We start from the raw sequence: 18007 nt of genomic DNA, 5'->3' as shown, positions 1-18007 counted from the left end.
CATGGCCCAGTCGCGCCCTCAATGGCGCTCGTGCATCAAAGCTACTGCCTTTAATGGATAGCTCCTTTTCCAACCCCCCACTGACAGCGCTTGATTTAAGCATCAATTTATCAGCTCCCGCCTGCAATGTGCAGCTACCTACCCCCCCCCCCCAAATCATCGGTGAACGAAACTGCGGCAGCTACAACCACGTTACGACGAGTACGCGGTTATTACAACTGACAGTGATTCTGATGTGAATGGTGATCTCTGAATATCCTTGCATTGATCTGAACCACCTGATCACCCTTTTTCTTCCTGTGTGCAGTAGTTCGCATATGTTGTTCGAAGTGGTATGATAGAACCCGCGAGCTTTCTGTCTACTTTATGGACTAATAATATTCCGGAGCACAGGCTATTTTGAAAGCAATACTTTGAACGAATGCCCATGTTCTTATGCGCCCAATTAGCATTTTGGTGAAAGTGTGGGATCAGCATTTAGTCAGAAGGGAAAAAAAACCTATAGAATCACTGTACTTTCGAAAAAGGTTCGTATATTCCCTTCATAGTTGATACTATTCCATTAAAAAGTGACATGGTCCCACCGACAGCCCTTTCATTTTCTTCCATCAGTGACTATCTAGCGAGAATAGCTATGAACACTTGAGGTTGTCCTCTTAGAAGGGGTTTGGATTGGTGGTTGGGCAGTAACGCCGCTGCATCCCTTCGTAATATGGATTTGCTACCGCTGTCATATTCCAAAGCAGTCTCTTAGCTCTAAGTCTATCATTCTCTAATTCCACTCCGTCGGGAATCGTGGTTCTGACCTTTAGGGCCACTTTGCAAGCTGTACATCGTATTTGCCTGATGTCTTTGCTGGAGAAATTAATGTACGAAAATCCAAACCGAACCATCGTGTCAGATCACTCCGTTATCTCTTGGTGAGACGTTGGTAGTCAACGCAAATGTAACCACACTTCCCTTGAACAAGGTTTGTAGCTGATGATGGTGATGACGGCATCAGTAAGTAGTTTTCTTATCCCTTCCCATGTTGCATTGTCAGTTGTCTAAGTAAAACAATAATCACAGTGAAGTTTTATTGCACCACATGTGTTCCCCATATGTAATCGCGTTACATTCTTTTATGAAAGCCTGAAGTGCAAATTAGCCGCAACTCTGAGTGTAGTGAACTTCATTTTGTTGAGTTTTTTCACCAGTACTGAGGTCAATTTCGTGATGATTGTCGAAACACAATGCTGAGTATGAGAATCCTTTTGAATCGTTTTTAGCTTTTTTAGTCCATTCGTTTGCAAGTTATTGTGGTCATTTCTTCGTTTTTTCTTAAGTTGATACCAATGATCGATAACTAAACATATGCAGCTGTTTTTACGCGGATGTCTTTTGGTGCTGCATTGACTCTGGGGGTCCATGCCTAGTCTCCATGGTATGTAGCAGAGAGGTCTGAGTTCCAAAAACATTTAGTTTGGTAAGAGCAGTGAGAGTGACTAAGTATGTGTCCTGTTTTTAGCCGATCTTTCCAGCGTCGCGTTTCACGCGTACTCCAGTGTCTTCAAAGTGAGAACTCTTCAAGGACGCGAAGCAAATCGCTGGTTTTTGTAGTGAGTAATAAGATGCTTTTTAAGAGTTTTTCTTCACAAAAGCGAACGGTTTGAGCTCACGGTATCCGTATTAATATCTGTATTACTATCCATTACTTAGCGAAACCTTCCAGGAAAATGTATTTGGTAATATTTTCGTCCGTAGTCAGTTGTTATCGCTCTGAGCGTAGGCCTCCCGCGTTGTGTCAACACAAAGCTTCCACTTCTTGCAGCTAGGGCAACATGCGGTGTGCCGCTAATTCATCTCATTTGTCTGGATTCTTCGAGATCCCCACACCATTTGGGTTCCTAGAATGTATGCACATCAAATAGTTTCTTCAGAGAATCTAAAATTATCTAGTCTTCTGCACTTGTAACTATGTTACTGCTGACTTGTTTTCACCAGTGTTCCTTTTTTGCACATTCAACGAGCTAGTGTGGTGAGGAACAGCAGGACGAAGACATTTTCTCGTCTTCGATTATTCGAGACAAAACTGCGCCATCTCCGTATAAAAGTAGTTCGCACGTGCGTGTCAGGTAGTGATTCGTAATCGTTTGAGCTCCAGTTGAAGCTTGACAGGTTGAACGATTTAGTATGCCCAATTATCGTCTACCGAAGAAAGCTGTGTAGTCCCACTCCGAACCCGTATCGACGAAAGGCTCGTAATAGACGGGCTGTCAATTGACAATGCGAAAAAACAACTGCTACCGTTAATTTGAGCTCGCACCTTCCTGGCTGGGTCTACGTGCTTGTCGTTGCCCGTGACTGGAAACCGCACAGAACATAACACGCAATACAATCCCATTGCAGTCACCCTGTTGCTTGTTAGCCAGACTGTCCAGTTAGAACCTATCTTTCGTCGTACGGAGGGTCCAAGTTGGGTGGAGTTTTCGCAGGGGATGATCAGTCGACGCGAATGCTGGCCTCTTGATCCAGTATTCTTCTCAGTAGCGTGTATTTAAATACCACTAGACGGTGTGAGATCCCACCCTTGTCAGTTTTCCATGGATACATAGATATTTCGCGATAAATTTAATCATCCCCTTTCCACCCTATCTCAACTATGACTTCATTCTTCGTGGTTGTACTACATCAGTAGCGATCAATCGTATATTGCTGTCGATGGTGAGAAAAGGCGGTCGGTTTCGTGGCTAATTTCATGTCCCCTGCTGCGCCAGCTAACGTTGAACTCTAGGTTTGTACTTGCTATTCATAAAATTCGGAGGACATTTTGGATTAACTTTATAATAGGGTACTAAAACGGGACCAGTCTTTCGATAATCGCACGGTGTCTTCATCCAGTTCTCGCATGCATGACATTTCACCTTTGAAACTTGCTAGTAGTAGCGATCGTGGTGGTACTGTTTCTCGTCGTCTTTCTACAAAGGTAGAAACACCTGGTTAATCAAGAAAAGCGCGCACCCTCGTTAGGCCTCAATCGGTACCAAATTGGACTAGTGTACTCCGGAGACAGCTGTTGATACTTTTTCTGCGGAGTAACAACACTGTTACTGGCGTCCAATGCATTTCCTTATTCTTTTCTTGAGGTATTCTCCCACCAGACTGCACTGCAGTCACTGCTAGCACAGGTACGGCAGCCAATCTCATCGGCGGTACTACCATCCATGCATTCAGCGGCGTCGGTGCTCTGTTGTCCTCAGAAATAGTGGATTCTGAGGAATCTACGCAAGCCTGGTTGGCTGCATTACGTGCCCGCCTGACAGCCTTACCGGCAGTCAACGGACGCTGGCGAAAAATACAGCATTTGATTATCGATGAGATCAGTATGCTCAGTTCTCAGCTGTTTACCAGGCTGGACCTGCTTGCCCGAGAAACGCGGTGTCCAGTGAACGACAGCAAGAGGGAGGTGGTGCAGCGGGCATTTGGTGGACTTCAGGTTATCGTTTTTGGTGACTTCTATCAATTACCTCCTGTGAGCAAGCAGGTGAGTATGCCATTCTTCACCAAACTTTTTTTACTTAATGTTGAATGTTGTTCCCTGTTGATGAATAGGTCTGTCACAAATTAGTGGATTGGGGGGCTTGAGAATAAAAATTTTACCGTGAAATTTCAGCAACGCTCGTCTTGTGCGAGGGCTGACTGTTTTCAGAAGTCGTACACGTATGTGATACGTATTTATTCCCGTCTCTGACTGTAAATCTCAACGGAAGATACAGGATCTTACACATCTTTGGAAATGATGCCATATATGTTGATTTTACTCGTTGCTACAAATTGTTCGGATAATAACAAAAATATTTAGTGTTGGCAGAGTTACTTTCCTACTCACTCTACTTTTTTGCGGCTTATGCTGTTGGAGAATAAGCAGGTTAGGTGGATACCGCAACTGCTCACATCCGGTGATCTGCAAGAAGATCCACGCATGTCACCACTGAGTCTTATTGCCAACCTCAGACGTCGGCTTGACCGATTTGACAATAGTCAACCAGTCATCTTCCCCACTCCAACCCTTACATAAGTGTTCGTTTTTGGCAACCCGCGTCACAAGCCTGTCATCCGTTGTACCTGTGAGAAAATGACTAATTTGATGGTCCACTAATGATTCTGATTGACTTGTGTGATGTGCTTCCCTTCTGGTGTCACTACTGAAGGGATAAATCAATCACTTGACGAACCAGGCGTCCCTTTTGGTTTTTGTTTGTTCTCTTGGGAAGGGAAATCCGATGCAAACTAGGATATTGCATGATTTGGGAGTCCAATAAATTAAGATTTTGTTATTATACTGGCTTGAAACGAATAATTCGGTCACAAACCCTCGCTACAGTAGAGTTCATTGGATGAAAAAAACTCAAAAAAGGATAGAATCTATTCCGTAGTGATGGCGTGCACAGCAATTGGTTAATGATTGAAATCCAATGTCGTTTTGAGGTGAATGAATGAGACATTGCACGTTCCCTGACTTATGATTTTGGCCGTTCACTTTCCCTATATCACAATTCCGGAACTTTCGTTTTCAACCGCAAGAAATTCCGTGCTGTCTACTTCGAAATCATACATACCTGAAAAAGATACATGTTCATGGACTGTTTTGTTTGCTTGGATGACCGTTGTGTAAATATTTAAGATAGACACTGAAGTTAGAAGCGGAACGTTTGTACCGTACACTACAGGTTTTGTGAAGAGTTCTGATAGTGCTTTTTCAACTGACTGAATTGAAAAATTAGTTGTCAACCCGATGAAGGGATTTTTGATCAAGTCCATTAGGTAGCAGCATATCTTTGGTCAACGCGGAGTTAGTTTTTGGGCGTTCATGAATGAACTTGCTGTGCGTGGAATTATCCATTGGAAGATGACTAAACTTAAATCCTTAGAGTAAGGAGGAGAGCAAACCTGGGGGACGTAGGTCCTTTAAATTATTACTATTCGTTCTTTTCTCACCAGAATGACGAAGGCGTCGCTTATGGCAATTCTCAAAATATGAGTGATAGTTTTGCGGCCAGTTTTTTCTCTCGGATTTTCGTGATCAATTCCGATGGCTGTCATCAGCAGTCAAAGTTTTTCAGTGGTATTTATTTGATTTAAAATAGGTATATAGTAGAGGATGGGCAAATCCAAGCAGACATCCTTCCGTACGTGTATCCGCCTCGCCGTACTGATAGTTGTCTCATTAAAGTCAGGTAATTTGTACGCCTCTGGTCACGACCAGAGTTCAGCTGGCCACTCGACCTTCATAATCACACCTCCAATACAAACGTAGGACAGTTTAAAGCTTCAGTATTTTCAGTGGCAGAGAGCATGCCGTTGGTGCGCCACTTTGATAGTCATCATTGGTCATAGTGGGTAATCCCCTCACTAGCTCACAAATCTCACACGAACCAGGAACAATTGACTTTGTGGAGTGACGTGAATAAATCCTCCAGGAATACGACGAGCGTTACTTTCGGGATCACTGTTCAAGTGTGTCTTTTATTAACATGATGCATTCAAGTAAGTTCTTGTTAATTATCAAGCGGTGTATGGATTGAAAAAAGTGATGATCATCATAAATTACGATAGACGAAATTATAACGAGCATTACTGGCCATATGTTTGTTTTATTATGCTAAGAACGGTGGATCCTTGAGGTTGGAGAAAATGTTGGGTATGAATGAATATATTATGTTGTATGACTGGGGCTGAGTGAGGTGGATTTCATGAGATTTTACAATGAAGTCTCAAAGGCCGAAAAGTATTTTTCGAAATGTTCGTCCATAACAGCATGGAGTGGGGTGGGGTCAAATATTCTTTAGCCAAGCGCGTATAATATTGCTCGGCGAAGGGCGTTTTGTACAGAAATGTATATGTCATTTGGTTTTTTGGTTGATCCCCGACAAAGGCGAAGCAACGATAGGATGCTGTCAAAAGTGGTGGAATGACTATTATGGTGTGGCCCGTTTTCCGGAAATTAAGGGGGGCAATTGTTCTAGTGCTGCCGTCGCTAGTGAAGCGTCATACACATGTTGATCTTTGTATTACTCCACTCGCGGTTGACTCATTGGTTGAAAAGCGCGGCCAATAATAATCCACTGTTTGATTTGCAGTTATGAGAACAACCGAAGCATTACTCCTGAGAGTTACAGCTACGTCTTCTGGTACACATTTTTTCCAAAGCCCACGTCAACTTTCATCACCAGCTACATTCTGAGCACGGTTGCTTAAGGATTCAAATCAGTCAAAGCTTTCAGCGTCCAAATACTTGCAGGAGTATTATTATCAATGAATAGTACTCTAAGATTAAATGCCAAATGAATTGGAATACGACAAGTTAATGAGCAGCCGTCAGAAGATGTTCAGAACAATTAAAGAGACTATACTAGTCCACCCTAAATGAATAGCCGGTGTTTCGCGAACAGTGCTTCCGTCAATAGTGAATGTTGCACTTTGAATAACTAGCAATTAATCCTCATAATGTAATGGCGGTACCATAACAAAGCTGTGAATAATCTTCCGACCGTATTCGATTCGAATATGCGTGATGTACACTACAAATTCATGAAGAGGTACCTGCCGTCCTACAGTTGTCATGTGACAGCCATCTGCAGAGAATGTCGGTCAACCTTTCGAACCACAAACTGTGCAACGTTGTGTTATCACTGAGGTGCTGTAGGTTTTTCAGAGTTTGATTTTACTCCCTAGGATAACACATTCCCGAGAAGAGTACGTGTGTAGTCGGTCCCTAGAGGGCGCTCTGGATGGATCTGTTATTCATGTGTTTTTCTTCCCTCTCACAGAGTAAAACGCAGTTTGCCTTCGAATCACCTAGTTGGAAAGCTTGTCGTTTTGCATGCGTCGAGTTGGTTCGTTCATGGCGGCAGTCGGATGATCCTGAGTTAGCTAGAGTTCTATCGGTTACCAGGGAAGGACGCTGTCCGGATTGGGCTCGCCAGTTGCTAATGTCTCGGTGTCATTCCTCTTCGGACGATAAGAACAGTGTGAGGAAGGGAGGCCTAGTCGCAACTCGACTGTGCACTCACCGAAATGATGCAGAAGCTTGGAATATGCAAATGCTTGCCTCTCTGCCAGGTATGTCTGTAACAGTCGATGCTTCACATCATCGGCCGAAAAAATATTCAGTTTTGTCGACAGAGAACACTCATATATTCTTTCTATCATCGACTCTCTGAGTCAGGTAGGTGCGCGAAAACAGCTGAAGCAAGCAGGCTAGCTTCTGTTTCACCTAACTGCTGTAATCTACCAAGCTTTGTTGTACACTGCTTTTTTAGCGAGCGCCGCAGTTTGAAACTTTTGATGGTTCAGATGTTGGCCTCAGAACAAATCTGTTTGCATTAGACGAACGAACTGGACGGCTTTGAGTTGTCGGGAACTTTAGTTGAATGTCTAGTTTGAATACTACTTCCATAGCTCTATTCTTACTCTTGTCTTGAGCACACCGATTTGGGTTGACAAGGGTTTTCTCATCTAGGGTGATTTTTGGGCTATACGTCAGTGAAGCTTCAGCGTCAACACTGATATTGCTATCAACGACTATATGCACGGATGAAGTGGTTGTGGTCAGGCCCTTTAAGCTTCCGCTATGGTAGCGTCTATAAACCAACAAAATCATACCGGCGAATCAAAGTGCTGTACTTGTGGGATTATTTTCTCCCCGGAAACCTAATCCCTAATATATCTGCTTGATGAGAACCTAGCAGGTGGATTCTCGGATCTGCTTACCAAATCTGAAGTTAATACTTCAATCCCACTTTTGGTTACTCATCAGATATCTCTAAAAATCGATGGTTAGTTAGAATAAACAATTCCTCCATTGACGGCCAGTGGATTAGTTCAACAAAGCGGTAGTCATCAGCATCACAGACAGCATAACATCGGTGTTCAACACCGATGCTTAGCTGCCGTACAACCATGGTTTATTTGGAAGGCTTATTGTGAAGAAAAGGATGTAATGGATGAAAGGGACTTGGCGCTAGTCTACCACAATCATTCCGAGATGCATACCCCTCAAGACACTCATTTTAGACAACCTGAATAGAAACTGACGACAGGAACCCCAATGACAGCGATTAGCAGGCATAACCTGCAGCGTCTGAAGGACATAGTGGATATTACGCGGTCCCCAACCTAAAAGGCGATTCCACCTGATAGCATCCAGACTTTTCGCGGTCTCTTTCCGTTATATCTGACTGCTTTTCCAGCTCGGTGCCCGGGGCGACGGTTCCTCACGAGCACACGGTTTCCACCCCGGAATATTGGCTTCCCTCTTGTCGGTGTTGATGAACATAAGTTTTTGATAGGCGATGTTGAAAGATGCAAGCGATCGATCCAGTTCATACCCAGGAGATTAAGCCCACAAGCAGCAAAGTAGACAATACCACAATCACGGTGACCTGTTATCTCTATCTCACAATCGAATTCACCAAGTAATTGAAGCTTACCATCTGAAGCATTTCTGGCAGTGTTCATTGTCGGTCTGAGTTCCGGTGATCCGATCTTCCTCCAGGTGCACCGGGAAACAATCGTAATATCGGAAGCCTTGTCGAGCTGCAATCAAATCGTACTTTCGCTTGCTCTGATTGTAACGTACTTGCGACGAGCATCAAATGTTGCAAGTATTGAGTTAAAGCGGGGTTCTAACTGGCTGTCACGAGCTGCATATTGAGGGGACGTTGTCTTTCTGGTCAGAATCTAGTGGAGTTGAGGGTCTCACTTGATTTCGGGCATTTAGTGGTTACTTTCAGGAATTTGATCTTCCTGATGTCTTCGTACTCCTCTGCAAGGTGAAAGGTTGGACACCTCTCTGCATGCGCCACTCTGAATCGGGCACGGAGAACAGCACTCTCTTGGGCTAAAGATGGTTCGACATGCGTGGTTCGACATACATGGTCTAATAACCGCAGCTTCGATGGAACCCTCTGTTGCACAACCGAACATTCGCTTTCTAATTGCCTCCTTGCGGATTCGCCGACACCTATACGAGTTGCGGTTCTGAGACAACGAATCATGAAGACCCGAAGACGTCTTAGTGATGCTGCTCGAAAAAACGAAGTCCCAACCATATATTGTTGCCTGTTACATATCCCCTAAAATTCAGGTATATGACAGTTTGATGCCATAGGTGTCGTAACTAAGCAAGGGTGACACAAGAGATTCGTGCATTGGCCTCATCTGTCACACTAAAATCAGAACTAATACAACTTCCAAGATACGTACATCGCCCCACAACTTCAATTGCCTTCTGTTGGGTTGTAAGTGGCGTGTCCTGTGACTGCATATCCAGAAGCGTGACCTTACATTTCGTGGGTGCAAAGCGCATGCCAAAGTAAAAGACGGAATGACTTTGGTCCGTTCATCCAAAAACACCTGCGCCATCTCTTCGAAGACTACATATTATAGATCGATAAGGTTTCCGTCGGCAGCTATTTGGACACCAGAGCTTTGGAGTTTCTTCAACGCACGTCTCATTTTGTCGCCCAATACGAAATTAAATAGGAATGGAGAATGGACACCTATGAAGGATATCTCTTGGTGTACGGAAGCTTTTGGGGAGCTCTCCGTTCACTCCCACATGCCCGGAAGTTTGTGAATACAAAGAACCTACTATATTCACAAACTTCCGGGGTGTTCTTTGATGGGCAAGCATGTTGAGGAAAACATCAGAATTTCAGGAATACTATAATTATGGGTAGTTTATATTTATGACGTTGTTCTGACACCCGATGAAGTGTGAAGATTTGGTCAACGCAATCCGTAACCTATTGGAATCCAGCTTGCTGCCTTCGTGTCAGTGTTTCACGAGCCATCTTAAGGCGACGAAGGACCAATGAAGACAAGAGTCTCGTCACGACGGGTCAAACTGAGCCTCTTGTAATTTCCACGCCCCTTTGTTATCGCTGACTCCCGCTGGTTGTCTTGGTCAGTCTCGTTTTCCCAGGTGCGGGCAAACAGATCAAACAAACGTTGACTGAGCACTTCAACGCGATTTCGGAACAATGCGGCTGGGACATCATCCATACCAGAAGCTCAGTGGCGCTTCAGAACACATGCATTCGTAAACTTCTGAGGCGTTCCAAATTCATCCAGAGTTCTACTTTAGCTGTGGGACCCAAATGGGTGGCCACGAGAATGTTTGTTTAGTGCTCAGGTCGGGTTAAGGCGGCTTCCTTTATTAGAATCGCACCATTTTGATCCTTAATAGTTTTGCCCACTTAGTTTCCGGGGTTCGGTCGCATGGATTAAATGGAACTACTTTCTGGCATTCCCGTCTTTCTGGGCCTCTTTCATTTCCTTGGCCCTCTAGGTCCGTTAGGCTTCATGGTCAGTGCGCACGCTCACTTTCACTTGATATCTAGTAATGTATCGGATCAACTGATGTTCGGGACCGGCCGAAATGTGCTTCAGAGATTCCAGTAGCACCACTGTTCTTTCTGATATTCACTACTTCAGCGAACCTGGTGGCACCTACAAGCAAAGCTCCAAACGCTGCGTAAAGACGTGGCGAACTTATTCCAGCACGAATTCACACCCAACGGTGGAGCACTTGCAAAACAGTTCAGACAAAGATTCTGATAACTACGGAATCCGTCACCCTCACAGTTGCTAAGCGAGTTGTCTTAACCTTACGTGGCCCTGAATAACTAAGGGAGAAACGACTCCGGACGAGCGCGTGGTCGGAATCCACCAATATGTTCCATAACGCGCGGCGTTCCGTTATCGAATCGCGTGATGAGTTTGAGTTCGTCGCCGGCACCCCGTTGGAGGACACCATGTGGCCAAACGACTTTGGCTATTTTGGAAGCTAGTACTGCATACGACAGCCTGCGGTCAATACATATTTGATCCAACTCATTTACAGACGTTGCCAGACGAACCGCACAGACAGGACTATTAACGAGCATCCAGTCAACTGAAGGACGATACGAACCTCTGCACAACTTGCCGCAGCGGCCTCTGGATCGTCAGAGGTGCACAACCTGAGGCGAGTGGAGAGTAGTGGGATAGCTAGCTCTTCCACTGTGCTTTCATCTTGAATTCTTGTTTCTGATACTAGGTACAAAACAATATCACGCGAACTCACTGTGAGAGCAACAGCAGCTGTCAAAAGTGAAACGTTGCCTAGCAATAAATCCATCGATTCACCAAGCCTTTTTGCGAATAAGTTGGGCAAGTTCGTCAATTAATAATCAATTTTTATCACAGCACGGTTTGGTATCGTACGACAAAGAGTCGTCGTTTTGTTTGCGGAAGGCCTGACGTCATACACGTATATGATCAACTCTGAATTTGGATTTGTTTAATTTGAATTGACACTGGATTTACACGTGTTCGCTTATCTCAGTAACATGTGCGATTTAGGTTTTACGAACCAAAAATGTTCCCAAGGGCACGTCTTGGAGTCTTAACGAGGGCAGTAGGCCAGATGTCATATTTTAGTGTCCGTTTTCGCACAAAAGGCTTCGCCGAATTGAACTCCTGGGGCCAAAAAACACCAACTGCCAACGAAACCGACCTTGGTGTCATCAACTCTCGTAGATTTGAAACCAACTACCATTTCCGGAGTGTTACGTTACCTTCTTACGTCCTGGTGTTTGTGTCATTTTAAACGCCGATGTTCTGGATTGGTAACAAAGCATTTGCATTCCGTTGTCACGCCCAGCCGACCCCAATATTTTTGGTGGAATTTGTCTACTTCCTTTTGACAGTAGTTGAAAATTAAAAGAATATAGTGCTTTGCCGGGCGCTGAACGCGCAGTCTCCATAACAAGGAGAAAGATTGGGAGAAGTCTTTCTGTCTTCGCTAAACATGAGCTGCTTGAAAAATTTCATTAGCGCCGAGATGATTGTAATTGTTTTACGTAGGGGTGTGTTTCGACCAGCCAGATTCCACTTGCTTCAGTCATGTCAGAAATTGTAACTTGCTCATTCTTAGGTGTAGTTAGTATATTCCCAGATGTGGAATTCCATGGGTGAATCCAACGGAGTTCGCGTTCATAACGATTAATTTGATGAGGCCATTATTGATGACGTACTCGCCCGGAATATATTATGTTTATACAACAATGTTTTCTATCCGAATGAGTAATTACCGTGTTTGGTAGCCTAATAATCTTCAGGTGGGGGGCTGATAGGGAGTTTTACACTCTTATGCAACGGGAAATTAGCGTTGAGACTCTACTGCAAAGTTTATTCATTTGCTTAATTTCGATACGCCAGACGGGATTTGTATGAAACTAACTTGATAATCTTGAGCGTCAATGTCTAATCGGTGCATCTTTGACGCACACTTCTTCATGTTGAGGGCACTGTTAGTCCCACAGCCTCATGATCTTAAGATATCGCATTTATGAAGGAAAACAAACGTAGCATTCGCTGTTTTACTCTGTAGTCTGCCCTGCAGGATTTCATGAGTCTTACCTTCTGTGCTCATCCCCTCTCTCTCTCTGATCATTTCAAGGAAATGCCAAAGTTTTCCGAGCCAAAGACTCTTCTCCAGCAAGTTCCAAGCGTTTGGACCTAATATGCCCTGCTCCTCGAGCTTTGCATTTGAAGGTTGGTGCCCAGGTAGGTACACTAAAAGTTGTATATTCATGTGCTTGGTACATCCATTCAGTGCTGATGGGTGTGGAAGCTCCCGTTTTTTTACGTATGCAAATTCAATGAGGCATAGTGGAGCAGGAACTGATGCACAGATCAGTCCCCTCAGGGTGCGTCATCTCATCGGATCAAACAAGTTTTTCATAATATAGCATTTATTGAGTCACACATGACCTGGCATGCGAATGTTTGAGCGACCGGCAACTCGAATAGTACATCAGGGTGAAGTGACCGTATTGATCGCATCAATAATCGTCATGGCACAAAAACTAACACACGAGCCGCCGTTGCAATCAATGAAAAGTGCATACGTGCAGTTCATACCTGTAAATTGAGTGAAGTCAAACCAAAGGTGAGACCGTTTAGTAAGCATAGTGTGCGAATTCCACGGTAAATTAAAACCAAGTGACAAGGTATCTGATGCGCATAGCTCTGTAGAAACCGAGGCACAACGGCACAAACGAGGTCTACCCGCTCAAAGAAAAACCTTTGGGTTCTTTAGTTACACGGTTATCGAGCATATCGTTCAGCTGTAACACCCTTTCCGTGCCTGGCTTCCATGCCACCCTTAGGAAGCACGCTATTCCTCAGTTAATAGAGAAAATGGAGTATAGTGCCTAAAAGTTGAGGGGAACGGCAGTTGTGTTTGGTAGTCTGATGAAATTTCCACGCCAAATTCGGTGAAGCAACGGCGCAAGTAATCATCCGTTGTGGGACTACAGACAGTGCACATTTTTGCGTTTCGCGCGACGGAGTCGCCGGTTGGATAGTTTCACCCTTTGGGTTGAGTTTTATGATACGGTGAGTGGAACCGAATATTTCAGGACAGTAAACTGCGCTTCTGGCTACCGGCAGGTCGAAAAAGATGGATAAAGTACCTATTGAGAATTTCATGTAGGGATTTTATAGCCTTTTCGGTTACTGAATGGTGCAGTCACATTTAAGCACCATATGTACCTGGTGTTCCGTAGATTGGCATCCACTTTCGCTCTTTAGACAACTATCTAGCACACCGTAGAACTGTAAAGAAACACCTGCAAAGCCTATCAACAGATTTTGGAGGAGATCCAAAGTGTGTGTCAAACTTAAACCTGGAAAATGTAACTTCATCATTTTCGAACTAATTTTCATAGGCTAGGTGGAATAAAGACTAATCTAGATAAGGTCACCGAACTATCTGACTTTAGCAGCACTATGCTGAACTGAGGAATTCTTTGGGCCAGGCTTCCCATTTTCGTCCGTTCTTAGGCGAATTCCTGGGGTTACTACGTCATTAACTGCAGTCGGATTGTATTACGTTCTCTCAGATATTACGTATCTCTATCCCTTGAATCGTAGGTTATGTTGTTGCGCAATTTGGACACAAATCGAGGACTGGTCAATGGAGCGCGTGGTGTAGTGGAACGTTTAGGTGGAGATGGTGAACCCCCACAAGTTCGATTTTTCCTAAAAAGGCTGGGCTCCGGAAGTGAGAAAGACCACACAGTTTTGCACACAGTTCAGTACGAACGATGGAACCTTCGGGTTGATGGTACTGGACACGTTGATGCATACCGACGGCAGCTGCCTCTGAACCTCGCCTGGGCAGTGTCCGTCCACAAGAGCCAGGGTATCACTCTGGACACTGCGGAACTGGCCCTGTCAAAAGTGAGCGGTGTTATCTGACAGCGCAGCAAATTTAGATAGGTTTTGAATTTTGAGCGATATGCTAGTCTATGTTAACCACGTTTCTCACTCTACCCCCAGTTCGCCGTGCTTGCCAATGTTCCATCTGTCAGATAAGTCGTGACCTTGACTTTTTCCACGAATTTTGTGGCATGTTGAGTATTCGGTTCATCAGCGTTTCTATTCCACACGAAAATATTATTGCATGATATTGCCACAATTTGAACCGATAGCGAAATCGGTTGTGTAATTCATTTAACTGCTCTTTAGGCTACACGACTCATTGATACATCGGCACCAAACAGGGAGACAGTAAAACGAATATTCTCTTGAGGAAACTACTCAACGTTGATGCATACCGACGGCAGCTGCCTCTGAACCTCGCCTGGGCAGTGTCCGTCCACAAGAGCCAGGGTATCACTCTGGACACTGCGGAACTGGCCCTGTCAAAAGTGAGCGGTGTTATCTGACAGCGCAGCAAATTTAGATAGGTTTTGAATTTTGAGCGATATGCTAGTCTATGTTAACCACGTTTCTCACTCTACCCCCAGTTCGCCGTGCTTGCCAATGTTCCATCTGTCAGATAAGTCGTGACCTTGACTTTTTCCACGAATTTTGTGGCATGTTGAGTATTCGGTTCATCAGCGTTTCTATTCCACACGAAAATATTATTGCATGATATTGCCACAATTTGAACCGATAGCGAAATCGGTTGTGTAATTCATTTAACTGCTCTTTAGGCTACACGACTCATTGATACATCGGCACCAAACAGGGAGACAGTAAAACGAATATTCTCTTGAGGGAAACTACTCACAAGTTTGCTGAAAACCCATCGATAGCTTAGTACCGGTTTCACCCATCTTGGGGCTCAAGTAGGCGCAGCCTGCGAGTTTCCGTCAATCTTATGTTCTCGTTAAACCCACATTTCATGTAAACTCTGTGTAAATTCAAGAGGAATTCGGAGACTCCATCGACCTAATGAGCCCCAAGAAGGGCTCGGCCACAGAAATTTTCAGCAACCCCATGAACAGTTTCCTTCAAGAGAATATACTGCGATATCAACTGAAACGTGGGGCGACCTTCGTGCAACACACCCAGCTCGGATTCAGGTGTCCTGTGAAAACCAGGGTGATATGCAAAAGAGCGTATTTCGCTAAAACTAATATTGATTTGCGTCCTGAGAGGAAGGTTTAGTCAAAACACGGTGTTCGTCGTGTCGTAGCCGGATGACCTGAAACATGCAGCTCTATAAAGTGACAGCCGTTGATAACACCTGTAAATTCCCCGAATGAGAATACGGTTGGGGACTTACACATCTGAGTTTCGACCATCGTGCCGGCTAATGGAGCCTACTGCCATACAGACGAAGCCTCCTCCTGGGGATAAGTTACCTCTGCAAATATCGCACATCAGAGCCACTGACGCCCGACGAGACTGTCTTCGATCAGGACTGTGTTTCGAAGTTTGGAAAAGTCAGGAAATTTCAAATGGCTTGAACTAGTGGAGCGCAATCATTAATTCTGTCCACTTTTAAAGCGGCAGCACTTCGGACTTTGTTTGCCCCGTCCAACCTTACTGTACACTATCGTAGGTGGATGCACCAAAAACATGTTGAACTAGGTGGTTCGCTGTATATTGAGTGGGGTAGGGTTTAGTTCAGCTATCAGGATAAGAATCCGGAATAAAATACGTGACGAAATCGCTGTATAGTATAAGCGTATGGCAGTTGTGATGCCTCTTCCTCCAGAGCAGAAACCCATTAGGAAACTGGATTTCTCCCTCGTGCACAAAAGGAGCGAATTCCAGGAGCTGAAACACTTCCCGGTTCCACCAGTAGCTGATTTACCCCTCAATAAGAAAGACCATATTGGAAGTCCTGTTCCATTGACCCAGTCTTGCTCCAGACTTTCAAGTGGCAAACGGCATGAGCATGCATATGCCTTAGTGGCCCTTTTTTATGCGCAATAGTCCGGGACTAATCTATCAAACCCGGAATATGAGGTGGAGCAACAACAAATCAATATCTCTGAAGTTCTTAATAATTGTCATTATAGATGGTGGACTGTTATGTACTTTTCATATGCTATCGGCTTGGTCGAGGTCTCACACCGCTTCGTGGCAAAGTATATTATTAGTGACTTTTCCTTACCATATTTAATAAGGGCAACACCGGTGGTGTGTAGTTTTCAATTTCAGCGGCACGAATTTATTTGTTCGTGATGACTCAGTTGGGAATAATTGAGCACCATAAAAAGAAACGGCACATGCCTGTTGCGCGAAATATACCCCCTTATCCTAGAGCGGGGAGCGCCCGGTACGGATTTCATTGCTTCCCCTCTACGAAGGAAGGACCGCCTCTGTCTAGTAGACATTTCAACTTTTGGAGCTGTTTCCTTAAAGTACTTCTTCGGAATGTTGACGAAATGAATGGCCTCATGGCGTTCTGACTGTTATGTTAACTAGATAAGAATACCCAGTGCATCGAGTAACGCGACGTTGATCAAAGTTCGGAATCCCGGTTGCGTCCACACCCATTGCTGCTTGTCATTTCAGGTATTCGAATGTGGACAAGCCTACGTGGCACTAAGTCGCTGTCGCACACTATCCGGTCTGCGTTTGCTCGACTGGCGCCCAGAAGTTATTCAAGCAAATCCAAAAGTTGTCCAGTTCTACGCCATGTTGAGGCGGAATCAACAGGCTTTGGAACGCGGCGAAATTGAGAGTGATGACGACACATCTTTTTCTCCAATTAGAAGAGTGCGACGTCGTTAAACTCCCCCCGGATCTATTCCACGTGATGGCCCTCCACCACTTTTTTGAAGAAAAAAACGTGGTTATTTTTGTGCACGATAATGTACCTATCTGTGAAGGATTTAGTTATTCTTCTTATGACAAAAAAATTCATTAGCAAAAAGCGTGTTGTGTACAAAAACGCTTGCGACCAAGCATCACAAATACTAAATCGATTAGCAATAAGAAATTTAACATTAACCTCGCATTTTAAATTGAAAAACCGGTAAGAAGCATCATTGACAAGCAAACTCGCACTCGTCTTCTCTCAGTTTTGGAGAAGTTTGCGAGGGATATATAGCAGTAAAGAATGAAATATTTACAAGCAGACTTCCAAATGAGATACTCTTGAAAGACTATTTGGGTAGATGGCTTGTGGTGAAACAAATTTAGGCGATTCGGGAACATTCTGGTGTAGCGATATTGGTTTTACTAGAGGTCTGTGCCTCTCGCACTTCCGGCTAAGCGATTACTGTAGATTGCACCCAGTGCTCTCAAGTTTCTAGGTGGTTTATGGAAGGCAGTTGGCGAACTGACTGCTGAATGAGAGGACCGGGATTGTCCGGAGGCTGTAGTGACAGTATGAACAGGGCTTGGAACGCAGCTGGATGATTTAACCTCTCTGGAATTGGAATTACCCGTTGGAAGTAGGACTGGCTGTGAGTAGCGCTGCTGTTGCATAAAAGCAGTGGGGACATAACCGGGCTCGTAGTTGTCGAAACGAATCACCCGCATCCATTCTCTTGTGTCTTCGGAGACGGAAGGTGCCAATGTATAGAATTTTTCACCTTCACTGAAGGCCAGGTAGCAGGGTTCGAATCCATCAGCTGGAATGTGAGGGAAAGTTTGTCACAGATCGATTGGAACAATAGAACTTGATATACACGAGCTATTTCCATTCATAATTAACCGTAACTTTTTT

General features: G+C 44.4%; 2 protein-coding genes across 2 annotated transcripts in view; one reads left to right on the top strand and one right to left on the bottom strand.

The window, feature by feature from the left end:
• Window positions 1–17067, top strand: part of T265_09294 (hypothetical protein) — a gene marked incomplete at both ends in the record, with an annotated part of 20913 nt that extends 3846 nt beyond the window's left edge. The window contains 5 exons of the mRNA XM_009175322.1: window positions 3153–3523; window positions 6822–7101; window positions 12488–12594; window positions 13966–14274; window positions 16849–17067. Coding sequence (XP_009173586.1) covers window positions 3153–3523; window positions 6822–7101; window positions 12488–12594; window positions 13966–14274; window positions 16849–17067 — 1286 coding nt within the window. The remainder of the gene's footprint in view (window positions 1–3152; window positions 3524–6821; window positions 7102–12487; window positions 12595–13965; window positions 14275–16848) is intronic.
• T265_09293 (hypothetical protein) overlaps window positions 16899–18007 on the bottom strand; it is a gene marked incomplete at both ends in the record, with an annotated part of 50805 nt that continues 49696 nt past the window's right edge. The window contains one exon of the mRNA XM_009175321.1: window positions 16899–17912. Within this exon, the coding sequence (XP_009173585.1) occupies window positions 17518–17912 (395 nt within the window). The remainder of the gene's footprint in view (window positions 17913–18007) is intronic.

Source organism: Opisthorchis viverrini, assembly GCF_000715545.1.
Source record: "Opisthorchis viverrini unplaced genomic scaffold opera_v5_267, whole genome shotgun sequence".
Lineage (NCBI taxonomy): Eukaryota > Metazoa > Platyhelminthes > Trematoda > Opisthorchiida > Opisthorchiidae > Opisthorchis > Opisthorchis viverrini.
This window is presented reverse-complemented; position numbering and strand designations above follow the sequence as displayed.